Source organism: Lagenorhynchus albirostris, chromosome 15, assembly GCF_949774975.1.
Source record: "Lagenorhynchus albirostris chromosome 15, mLagAlb1.1, whole genome shotgun sequence".
Classification (NCBI taxonomy): Eukaryota; Metazoa; Chordata; class Mammalia; order Artiodactyla; family Delphinidae; genus Lagenorhynchus; species Lagenorhynchus albirostris.
The window spans coordinates 26,056,842-26,069,347 of NC_083109.1; the positions used below are offsets into that span (position 1 = coordinate 26,056,842).

Consider the following 12,506-nt stretch of genomic DNA (forward strand, 5'->3'; position numbering starts at 1 on the left):
TTAACAACTTCCAACATGATCTATAGGAGTAATTCACAGTTCTGAACTATGCTTTGGAAAAGCATTTCCAGCTGTCTGTGCAGGATTTATTCCTATCCCATCATTGGTAATAAGTGCACTTGTTGATGCAGGAATTTTACATTCTTCTGCTGCAAACTATAAGACTGTTGTGAAAGGTGTACTTTCAGGAATACTGTGTACTTTGTGAGGTAGCCTTGGGTCCAAGGTCGGTGTGATCTTAAAGGAAACTGTGGTGGAACCAGCCTGGACAGAGACCCCATGCCAACTCCCTCTTTTTATTTTTTTATTGTGGCTACTAGAAAATTGTAAATTGCATGTGTGGCTCGCATTCTATTCCTATTGGCCTGTGCTGCCCTAGCCACACTGGCTTTCCTTCAGTTCCTGGACGGTGCCAAGCTCTTCCCAGCCCCAGGCCGCAGGCCACTGCATCCCTCCTCCCGCAGCTCTTCTCCAACCCCTCTCAGTTGCCCTGCCCCCCACCCCCGCTGCACCTCCATCACACAATCACGGAGAGCCCTTCTGTTTGCATGTTTGTTATCTTTTTTCCTCCTGGATGGACTGCAGGCTCCCGAGGATCTGCTCTTGGTCCAGTACCTGGTTCCGCGTTGGCCGGGAAAGGCCTGTGGTCAGTCAGAGGCCTGGGGGAGGGAAGGATGGGAACTGGCTCACATTCCTCCGCCTGAAGCCAAGGTGTCGGGGAAGGGGCGGGGGCGGGTCTTAGGCCAGAAGGCTCCACCTGCTGTTGGCCAGGGCTTAGCAGAAGCAGCAGTAGGTAATCAGCAGCTCTGAGCGGAACACACGGGCCACAAGGGGCTTTGGGCTTTTCGTGGGGTCCTGGGAACCTGCTATTTGGGTAGAACCAGGGCTGCAGAGCCTCCCAGGCTTCGTGAGAACTCGTTTGCCAGCTGGGCCGGCTGCCACTGTCTGCCAGGCCCTAGGGAAACGCCAGGGCAGCCCAGGTGGACTTGAGCTTTGCTGGGGCTCCCCAGGCTCCGTCTCGGCCCTGCTGCTCACCAGCACGGTGACCTTGACAGGTCACTCAGCTCCCCTCCAGATGAGCATCAGCTCACTGCCTGGGGCCGGTGAGGACCAGAGTGAGGGACGTGTGTCCCCAGCACCGACACGGCACCGTGTGGGAACACACCGATGTGCAGGCCACCCCGATGTCCTTGTGACCAATCCTCCCTCCATGCCAGCAGCCACCTTTGCAGGGCGCTGGCCACGATGGGGACAGGAGCAGTGCCTGGCCTTAGTTCCTGAGCAAGCCCCACCCCCCCACCTCCCGATATGGGAGGACCACCAGGTCACCACCTCGTTCTGTGTTTTCACCCCGAGGACCCTGACTTTGGAAGGATCTGGAGGAGGCGGAGGTACCACCATTTCTGTGAAGAAGGCGTGTGGGTTCTAATTGGCCACAAGCTCAGAGTGAGCCCACGGGTGACCTGATTGCTAAAATAGTCCAGGAGGAAGGCAGAAGCTTCCAGAACCGGGAGGGGGTGGGGTGGCCGAAAGGAAGTGAGGGCACCGTTTCGGTACTGGCCCAACTCTGCGGCCAGCTCTGGAGAGCAGGGAGCCCCCTCCCTCTGGAAACCTCCGCTGGTCTAGCCCCAGTGGGTGAGGACAGGGTGGGGCAAAAGCAGGTACCAGCCAGACGCAGGGCTGGGTGGGCGCGGGTGGTGGTGAATGCTGCCTTCTGACTCTCCAGGCTTTTCCGAACACTGCTCTTGAATGGATCCAGACAGCTTTTCTAAGACAGGGCCGGTGCCCCTGGGCCTTGGCCTCTCAGGTTAGAAGCAGCCCAGAGCGTTGGGGCTGGAAGGACCCCGGAGACCAGGTGGGCCAGGAGCTCCAGTCCCATGTGGGGAAGCTGGGAGCCTGCCCGGGGCCCGCGGTGAGAAGGTGACAGAGGCCAGCTCTCCTTCAGCCCTCCCGCTGCGTGCTCAGCGGCTCCGAAAGAGGTGCAAGGAACAAAGAAGATGGCTTTTCTCATACAGTAGATAATGAATGTTTTGATTCTCAGCGCTAGAGAGGATCATCTCCCAGAGTCCCTAGCCAGGAAATTTACATACTGCAGTTGACCCTTCCAGAGGGCCTGGGGCGGGGCCTGGGCTCCAAAAGGGCAGCGTCCCCTCGCTGGTTCCTCCACCGGCAGGGATGACTGGTGAACCCCATGATCTCCGGCCAGGCCGGGCTGGCCAGCGAGGACAGAGCCCAGCGGCCCCCAGCTTGGTGTGGAGGGAGGGGCAGGTAGGGAGGGTAAGCTTGGGCAAGAGCAACCCCTGACTCTGCTTTTTTGTTTAATGTCTAATTATAAAAGCAATTCATACTCACTGTAAAATTGGGGAACTACAGAAAGGTAGAAAGGAGAAAATGAAAGTCATCTGTCATCTCAGTGCCCAGAGATAATGCCGTCGGTATTTTGTTGTATTTCTCTCTAGTCCTGTTTTTCTGCATGGATCATACATGTGTATCTAAGTGTGTGTTTTAATTGTAATCATACTCTACAGCTGCCTTCCCTCTCCCCACCCCCCACGTTACATCGTATTGTGAACACTTTCTCACAGCATTCAAATTTTCTTTATTTAATGGCTGTATAATATTCTATTAAGAATTTATTTAGCCATCCTCCTATTCTTTAAATTCTCCTATTTTGACTCTTTTTTTATCAAGGGAATTTGGCAGTTTTAAAACTTCCACTTAAAAATATAAATCCAGGGCTTCCCTGGTGGCGCAGTGGTTGGGAGTCCGCCTGCCAATGTGGGGGACGCGGGTTCGTGCCCCAGTCCGGGAAGATTCCCGTGCCACGGAGCGGCTGGGCCTGTGAGCCGTGGCCGCTGGGCCTGCGTGCCCGGAGCCTGTGCTCTGCGACGGGAGAGGCGGCGGCAGTGAGATGCCCGCGTACCGCAAAAAAAAAAAAAAAAAAAAAAAAAAAAAATATATATATATATATATAAATCCAGCTTTTCGGCTGCTGAGATGGAGCCGTTTTGGGGCATCCTGTCTGCTATTCATTCTGAGAGGGGCCCCTCGGTTTAACATCTCCAGGTGACGACAAAGGTCGAGCATTTGGAAGAAACAAAAAATAAACCCCAGCACCCCACCGGGGAGGCTGAGGAAGAGAGTTTTCATGCTGTGCCCCCGCTGGAGTGCCGTTCACATCACCAGTGCAGTGTGTGGATGTGCCCATCCTCTGGGCAGCGTCCTGCGGTGCAAGCTGGAAGAAAGGGTTGGGCCGTTCGACGTTCACACTCTGCTTGGGATGAGTTGACGTGTGATCTTGGGCAAGTCCTCTCACAGCTCCGTTTCGCCCTCCCTAGGCTGTAATGTGGACCTGATGCTAGAGTGGCTAGAATCGAATGCCATAACGCTGCCTCTGACCCAGTATTGCCTCACTGGGGAGCAAAGGAACAAAGGCCTGGTAGGGCCTGGGTGGCCTCAGCAAGTGATTTTTGCCCTGTAAGAGCCGTGGAGCCCTTCCCAGCTCTGAGATTCTCTGCCGTGTCCCCAGCCCCAGGAGTCTGTGGCTACACCCTGAATGGCTGGCCCTTGGCCTTCCAGTTGTCCAGACTGGATAACTCCAGACCCCTTTGAATGTCTCTGGCTTCCCAGGGCCCTGATTCGTCCCTAGCAAGGCACTCATCGGGTTTCCTGTCCTTCCCGGATCCCTGCTCAGCAGCCCGGAACCAGGCCCCAATATGACTCATGGAGAACCCTTAGGTCTGCTGCAACCCCCAGCCCTTTCTGAGAAATTTCCTGTTGCATTCAGGGCTCAGGGGTCATGCAAGCAGGGTTTCTGGAGGCTCACGGCTGGACACCTCTAGAATGTACGCCTCAGGAGGGCAGGAGCCTTGTGCCTCGCACTCACTCGGTGCCCTCAGTGCCCAGCGCTGGTCCTGGCCTACAGTAGACCCTCGGTAAATACTAGCCACCAAGGCCGGCAGGGGCCTCTGACTGCCTCAGTTCTCCTTCCCATCCTGCCCTGCTAGGCCGTGAGCTCTGGGAGAGCAGAGATCAGCCAGGTTTACCTGAGTCCTCAATGCTCAGCAAAAACACTGGCATGTGGAGACGGTTGGATCAATGAGCAAATTATGTCCTGAGAGAGTCAGAGCTCACGATACAGGCCCTCCCTTACTCCCCACCTCCCCTCCACGTGGGTCTCTTCCCTCTCACCGAAGGGTCCTGAATGGTCCCTTCCTCTGTCCCTCCTTGGTGGAAACTGAGGCTTCCTGGCTCTGTGACTTTGGACAAGTCACTCAACCTCTCTGAGCCTCCATTGCCTTTCCTGAAAGTGTGGTGAGGCTTTGGTGGTTAGCGCAGTCGGTGCCCAGCAAGCAAGTGGTGGGCACTCGAGAAGCGGCCCCTCTTGTTGGCGGTGGCCTGGCCTCTGTAGGTGGTGTGAACCCCCCGACGTGAGCTGGCTGACTGTTGACTGATGGAGGTGCAGGGGACGATCTTGGGCTGAGGCCACGGAGGGTTCTGGATCCCATGAGACCTGGCGGCTGTCCCAGGCACTTCGCCCTTGGCTCTGTCATTGGGTGTCCTTTCTCCTGCTGGGAAGGCACATGCTGTGGCTGGGGAGCTCGGCCAGGAGGGGGCCCAGCTCCTCTGGAGAGCTGCTCTCTTGTCTCCCCGCAGCAGGAAAGGGGCTGGCCATACTGCCTCAGCGGGCTCCCACGCCAGCTGCCCCATGCAGGGCAGGATGGAAGCCCCGGGCCCCCTCGGCCTGTCACTCAACTCTCTGGGCCTCCAGACTTTAAAATGGGGGGAAATACAGTCGGACGGAAGATTTACAGGCCTGCTGAAAGCAGCAAATGAGAGGGTGTCTCTGAGAGCACTTTGGCCGCTGTCACGTACACTCCTGAGGTTATAGTACAATCACTAGCTTGACTAGGAGCCAGTCTGCAGGGGTGGGAACACGCCCACCGCCCCTCAAAGCTGGAAGAGGCCGCCTGGCCCTGCTGCAGTTGCTGTGGGGCGTGGGGAGCTGACCACCTCCCTCAGCTTCAGCGTCCTCCTCTGCCAAATGAGGGCAGCCCCCTCCCAGGGTTCCTGTGAGGAGTCACTGAGGCCCTGCACGCGAGGGGTCTGGCTGAATCCAGCCTCAGAGATGGTGACTGCTCCAGGGGCCTCCCCGACCTCACTTTGCCCACCTGTAATATGAAGATGATGATTCCCCCACATCCTTCAGGTCATTCAGAGGACTCAATAAAACGAACCACAAAACCCACCTAGCGTGAGTGCCCGGCATGTAGAAAGTGCTCATTTAGCTATTATTATGTGGTTTTTGCTGGTGGTAGCAAAGCCAGCCAGGGTGAGAAGCTGCCCCCCGCCTCACCCCTGCCTCGCCTGCCCTCTGCCTGGGCTTCTCGTCCTCGGCCCAGGATAGGAGACTTGGACAGATGGGAGCAGAGTGACCTCCATCGAGCTCGCCAGGTCAAACTGCGTTCCCAGCATCTTTGGAGCACGAGGCCAGCGGGACGGCTGTGCAGCAGCTGCCGCCAGCAGCCCAAAGGGGGCCGAGTCTCCCGGCTGGGCCTTGGGGTCTTGGCTAGGCCTGGGCACTGAGCAGGCAATGAACCCTGGTCTTCTCCTGCACAGACCCCTGTGCCATCTCCCAGCTGCTCCAAGGCCATCACAATCTACCTTTCTGCTCACACGATGCCAGAGCTCCAAGGGTATGCCCAAGACACAGCAAAGAGCTTTATTTTTTTCTGGTTGTGAAAGTAATTCTTGTTCACTGCAGAAAAAAATAGAAAATTAGAAAAATATAAATTAAGAGCACCCCAAATTTCAAACTTCCAAGTGTTTTTCTGTGTATACACATATAGACTGTTTTGGAGAATGGAATCCTTTGAATCTTGCTTTTAAAAAAATTGGAATGAGTATACTTTATTTTTAAAATCTTTTTATTGTAAAATATGACACATACAGAAAGACCACGTAAAATGATTGCTCAGCTCGACATATTATAAGGCAAACACCCTTGGACCCACTGCCCGGGTGAAGAACTCTGCCAGCCCCCCGCCAGAAGCCGTCAGTGTGCCCCATCTTAGTCACACTCCCTACCTCCCCACAAAAGTTTCCATTATCTGGATTTTTAAGATACTCACTTTCTGGCTCGTTATCACTCAAGTGTGCATCCCTAGATGCTATAATTTTGTCTTTTAAAAAACCTCTCTTTTATGTCCCTTTAATCCACAGGTTTATTTTTGTAACTTGCTTTAAAAAAAAAAACCCAAAAAACAAAAAAACTTGGCAGTGTCTCTTGGACCTTGTCCATGTGATTCTCATTTTTAAAGAGTCCATTGTTCCATCCCAGGGATGAATATAACTGACTCATTCCCCTACTGATGGACACTTAGGTTATTCTCACACTTTTGCCATTACATACAATACTATGATGGAAAGCTTTATGCATATGTTTTCATGTACTTGAATGATTCCTAGAAGGAATTTCTAGAAGTGGAGTCTCGGGTCCAAAGAACAGGCTCTTTTTTGAGAAATGATCCACATACCATATAATTCACCCATTTAAAGCATACAATTCATTGTTTTTTCGTATATTCTGAGTTGTGCAACCATCACCACAATCAATTTTAGACTATTTTCATCATCCCATAAAGAACCCCAAGCCCGTTTTCCCCAATCCTCTCTTCCAGCCCTAGGCAACCACTGCTATAAAAGACTGTCTTCTCCTTTTTTTTTTTTTTTCTTTGTTTGTTTTGGTCATGCCATGCGGTTTGTGGGATCTTAATTCCCCGACCAGGGATTGAACCCGAGCCCTCAGCACTGAAAGCACAGAGTCCTAACCACTGGACTGCCAGGGAATTCCCTATAAAAGACAATCTTGGGACTTCCTCGGTGGAGCAGTGGTTAAGAATCCACCTGCCAATGCAGGGGACATGGGTTCGAGCCCTGGTCCGGGAAGATCCCACATACCGTGAAGCAAGTAAGCCCGTGAGCGTCAACTATTGAGCCTGCGCTCTAGAGCCTGCGAGCCACAACTACTGAAGCCCGTGTACCTAGAGCCTGTGCCCTGCAGCAAGAGAAGCCACCGCAATGAGAAGCCCGCACACCGCAACGAAGAGTAGACCCCGCTCGCTGCAACTAGAGAAAGCCCATGCGTAGCAATGAAGACCCAACGCAGCCATAAAAAAAATAATAAATATATTTATTTCGTTTTTAAAAGGGCTATCTTTTTTCTGTCTCTATGGATTTGTTTATTCTGGACATTTCATATAAATGAAGTCAAACAGTGTGTGACTTTTGTGACTGACTTTCCATTAGTTTAATGTTTTCAAGATTTATCCATGTCATAGCATGCATCAGTACTTTATTCCTTTTTATTGCTGAATAATATTCCATTGCATGATTAAACCACACTTTGTTTATCTATTCATCAGTCTGTGGACATTTGGGTTGTTTCTGCTTTTAGCTTTTATGAATGTGAACGTTTGTGTAAGTTTTTGTGCAAATGTATGCTTTCATTTCTCTTTGATATATATCTCCTAGGCATGGGATTGCTGGGTCATATGCTAATTCTGTTTAACCTTTTGAGGAACTGCCAGACGGTTTTCCAAAGTGGCTGCATCATTTTAAATTCCTACCAGTAGTGTGTGAGGGTTCTGATTTCTCCACATCCTTGTCAACACTTGTTATTATCTGTTGTTGTTTTTTTAATAGGAAACCTAGTGTTTGCGAAGTGGTATCTTGTGGGTTTAATTTGCATTTCCCTGATGGCTAATGATATTCAGCATCTTTCATGAGCTTATGGGCCATTTGTATATCTTCTTTGGATCAGTGTCTACTTAGATCATTTGCCCATTTTTTTTTTGCCCATTTTTAAATTAGTGTATTTGTCTTTTATTATTGAGTTGTAAGAGTTCTTTATATAATCTGGTTACAATTCCTTATCAAATATATGAATTGCAAATATTTTCTCCCATTCTATGGGTTGTTTTTTTTACTTTCTTAATGATGTTCTTTGCAGCACAAAAGTTTTTGATTTTCATGATGTCCAATTTATCTATTTTTTTTTTGTAAATTTTTATTTATTTATTTATTGGCTATGTGGGGTCTACGTTGTTCCGCGTGGGCTTTCTCTAGTTGTGGCGAGCAGGGGCCACTCTTCGTGTGCGGGCTTCTCATTGTAGTGGCTTCTCTTGTTGCGGAGCACGGGCTCTAGGTGTATGGACTTCAGTAATTGTGGCACGTGGACTCAGTAGTTGTGGCTCACAAGCTCTAGAGCACAGGCTTAGTAGTTGTGGCACATGGGCTTAGTTGCTCTGTGGCATGTGGGATCTTCCCGGACCAGGGCTCGAACCCGTGTCCCCTGCATTGGCAGGCGGATTCTTAATCACTGCGCCACCAGGGAAGTCCAATTTTTTTCTTTTGTTGCTGTGTTTTTGGTGTCATATTTAAGGAACTGTTGCCTAATCCTAGGGCGTGAATATTTATGCCTGTGTTTTCTTCTAACAGTTTCATAGTTTTAACTTTTACATTTGGGTCTAAGATTCATTTTGAGTGAATTTTTGTGTGGGGTGTGAGGAAGGTGTCCAGCTTCCTTCTTTTGCATGTGGGTAACCAGTTGTCCCAGCACCATTTGTTGAAAAGACTGTCCTTTCCCCATTGAATTATCTTGGAACTTTTGTTGAAAATCAATTAACTGTAAATGTGAGGCTTTATTTATTTATTTATTTATTTATTTGGCTGCGTTGGGTCTTCGTTGCTGCGTGTGTGCTTTTTCTCTAGTTGCGGCGAGCGGAGGCTACTCTTCATTGTGGTGCGTGGGCTTCTCATTGTGGTGGCTTCTCATTGCGGTGGCTTCTCTTGTTGCAGAGTACGGGCTCTCGGCGTGCGGGCTTCAGTAGTTGTGGCTCACGGGCTCTAGAGTGCAGGCTCAGTAGTTGTGGTGCATGGGTTTAGTTGCTCCACAGCATGTGGGATCTTCCCGGACCAGGGCTCGAACCCGTGTCCCCTGCATTGGCAGACGGATTCTTAACCATTGCGCCACCAGGGAAGCCCTTAATTACGTTTTTGAAGTGTTCATTGCAAATGCATGGAGATGCAATTGATTTTTGTATATTCAGCTTGTATCCCACAATCTTGCAGAAATCGTTTATTAGTTCTCATATTTTTTGGTGGATTCTTCAGAATTTTGTATATACATTAGTCATCTACAAATAGTTTTACTTCTTCCTTTGCAATCTGGGTGCCTTTCTTTTCTTGCCTTAGTGCCCTGGCTGGAACCTCCAGTACAATGTTGGACAGAAATGGTGAGAGTGGACGTTCTTCTCTTGTTCTTGATCTCAGGGGGAAAGCACCCAGTCTTTCACCATTAAATGCAATACTTACTGTAACAAGGCTCATTTTAGGATTTTCTGGAAGGTTGGCTTGTTACAGCCTCACTACTAGTGTGTATGAAGGGGACCCCAGTCTCCTTGCCAACACAATGGCCCCGGGTTTAGAGGTGAGGACCCTAAGGCCAGGGAAGGGAAGTGTTGCATGCCTCATGATACAGCTGCTCAGCCGCCTTCCATCCAGCTGTCCATAGTTACTGGGGAGTCAGCCTCCTGGACACTCAACCTTCCTTCCCCTAGTAGGGATGCCTTGAGACCCACCAAGGGCAGCCACGGCTACAGAGGGAGGCCTGGGTTCTGTTCTTGGCTTGACCACTAAATTGTTGTATGATCCTGGGAATGTTGCTCCATTCCCCCTTCCCTGGGCCTCAGTGTTTCCATCTTTGCAGTGGGAGAGGTGGTCCACTCTAACGTCCTTCAGCTCTGACCACTCACCCTTAAACCCTCAGCTGCTTCTGCCACTGCCCGGAAGGACCACCAGAGGGCGCCCCAGACCAGCATTTGGCCCAGCTCTGGTGCAGGGGGCCCTAGGGAGGCTGAGAGGCAGGGCGTGTTTTCCAGGAGCCACTAGCTTTGCTTACACAGACTTCCTGGTGGCTAGACCTACTCAAGCCATCTCCCCATTCCTATGAGCACTGATCTCTGAGAAGGGAGGATGGAGACATCACCCCCAAGGCCAGTGACCTTGCACTCATCCCTGTCTGCTTTGGGTTGGCTGCATAAGGCCCAGGCGCCCCAGTGTCAGGGCCAACAGCCTTGAGTTTCTCAGCCTCAAAAGGTTTCCACTGTCACTAGGCCTCTTACGGCTGAGGCACCCTTCCCCCACCACGTTACCGGGCAGTACAAAGCCCCTATCCTGGACAGTGCCTGGCTGCCTAGAAGGGACACGTCACAGCCCATTTTGCATATGGATGGATTCACGATGGGGGCCCTGGACTGCGTAGTCTTGGAAACCACAACATCCAGGACCCCCAGATACCTCACGTGACAGACCCCAGAACCACAGAAATAGGCACCACAGACCTCAGGGACCATCCTGCACTTCCCAGAGCAGAGTATCTCACCTCCTTTCTGAAGGGTTCTCCTGGGAGCACCAGAGGGGCTCTATCAGGCCCTCTGAGACTCCCCTAATGCTGATTTCAGCCTCCAAACAGAAGCAGAACCTTTGCTTTGCAAATCAAGCCCCAAGACAAAGCAGCATCTCCCAGCCTGTTCCCCAGAGGGATGCCGCAGCCCCCGCCCGCCCGGATGCCTGCAACTTGCCTTGCATTCCATTACTTGTGTATGTTTTTTCTCTCCCCTTCCAGACTGGGCCCCCTTGAAGGCAGAGTGACTCTCCCATGCTCCTCACTTCCCTCTGTGGCAGCTGGTTCAGGACTGGGCATCCAGTAGGAGCTCAACAGATGTCACCACGGGAGTCCCTATCCCATCCTGTCCTCCCACTCAAGGACTGGGGCTGCCTCTGCCCCTCACTTAGCTGTGTGGCTTTGGGCCACTTGCTGAGCCTCTCTGAGCTTCCACTCTGTTTTCTTCTTTGCTGCTCTCCTTCCCTCAGAAGATTGCCAGGGTCAGAGAGAGTGTGAGAGCCCTGGAGTGAAGGGTGACATGCTCTCCGCATGTCACGGGCGGTTGTCCTCAGAGCACAGGGCTGCACGCGGAGGTCACATGGATGAGAGGCAGGCGCCAGGCCACACCCTCCCGAGTGCCCCAGTTTTCAAATAACAATGGCAGACATTTCCTGGGCCTGTTCCATGGGCCAGACACTGTGCTAAGTATCTCACCCAGATTCTCTCTCTTGATCCCCTCTGTGACCCTTCGAGTAGGCAGCGTGACCATCCCCAGCTTTGCAGACAGGGAAACTGAGGCAGGCAGCAATTAGCTACGTTGCCTGAGGTCACACACTTGGCCAGTGCTGGGTCTGGGACTTGGACCCTGGTGTCTGGCCTCTGGAGCCCGTGCTCTTAGCTACTGAGCCTGCTCGCCGAAGCCGACACGGGGCAGGGATGGGCAGCCCTGGGGTCTTTCTGTCCACTCTATAGGAATCCTCAGGGGTCAGAGATCATTTGTTCTGACCTTCCTGTTTCAGGACTGGAGCACTGAGGCCAGAAAGGAGACCCTCCCTCAGTCTCTCTCACACACCAGGGCATCTGGGGGCAAAGCAGGACCCTGGCAGAAACTGGGTGACGCCTAAGCCCATGAGTCTCAGAATCTATGATTCTAAAAATTATCCTGGGGCCTCGTTCCCAACAGCCAGCCTCTTGTGGTTGGACTCGTTTGCCCAACTTTGGGGTCTTGGCGGGGGGTGATGGGGAGTACTCAAAGGCTCAGAATGATGCCCACCCACCAGCCAGACGCCGGGCACCAACAGGCTCCCTCTCCCCAAGGCCCAGCCCCTTATCAGGAAAGGGATTTGGGTTGGTGGGGAGGGGGAAGTCCGAGGCTGCTGGCTCCGGCAAGGTGGGTAGGAGAGATAGGGAAGTGGGGAGGGGGCCACGGGGGTCCTGCTGGGAGGGCCAGAGGCCGGAAGGGATGCCCAGAGCCAGCGTGGGGGCGTGGGGTTTGCCAAGCGCTGTCCTTGCTGGCCCGGCCCTGCGACATGGTTCCAGGGCTGCTTCTGCCTTCCATCCTTGCCGGCACATTTAATTAGCAAGCAGCAGCCTCTCCCTGATTCATCACAGTCACTGTTTAATTAGCCGCACACAAGGCGCCCCTACCCCCCATCTCTGGGTTGAGCAGCCTGCCTCTCTCACAGAGGCTGCCACCACCTCATGGTGTCCCCTGTCACCCCCCCCATACTTATTCTGCTCCCCAGAATGGGGGATGGGGCGGGCACGCCTGGCTGAAACCTCAAGGAGATTCTGGGCACCGAGGCTTGTATTGAAGGCATCCAGCAAACATTATTAGGGCCTCGAGCCTGCGCCAGGCTGGCGCTGGGCGGAACCCAGGCTGGACGGGGGTGGCCGCCTCAGTCCTGTGCGCCTGCTGGGGCCGGCTTTTCCCTTTGGGAGGTGTTGCTCCCACCCCACATCCGGAAAGGGACGGCCATTTCTTCCTGTTCCTCCCTGTCCCAGAGCCCAGCAGGCTCCCCCGAGAAGGCTGCATCTTCCGGGATGGAGAGGGTCCATC

The 12,506-nt window shown here is 52.5% G+C and overlaps 1 protein-coding gene and 1 pseudogene across 1 annotated transcript; one reads left to right on the plus strand and one right to left on the minus strand.

Moving 5' to 3' along the window:
• LOC132505712 (ubiquitin-fold modifier 1-like) lies at nt 1–1,401 on the minus strand (annotated as a pseudogene).
• Nucleotides 1,402–11,712: 10,311 nt separating this feature from the next.
• Nucleotides 11,713–12,073, plus strand: LOC132505713 (uncharacterized protein C20orf203). Its single transcript, XM_060123901.1, is given in 4 exon segments — nt 11,713–11,787; nt 11,789–11,830; nt 11,832–11,960; nt 11,963–12,073. Coding segments are annotated over 4 exon segments (357 nt in total).
• Nucleotides 12,074–12,506: the final 433 nt, after the last annotated feature.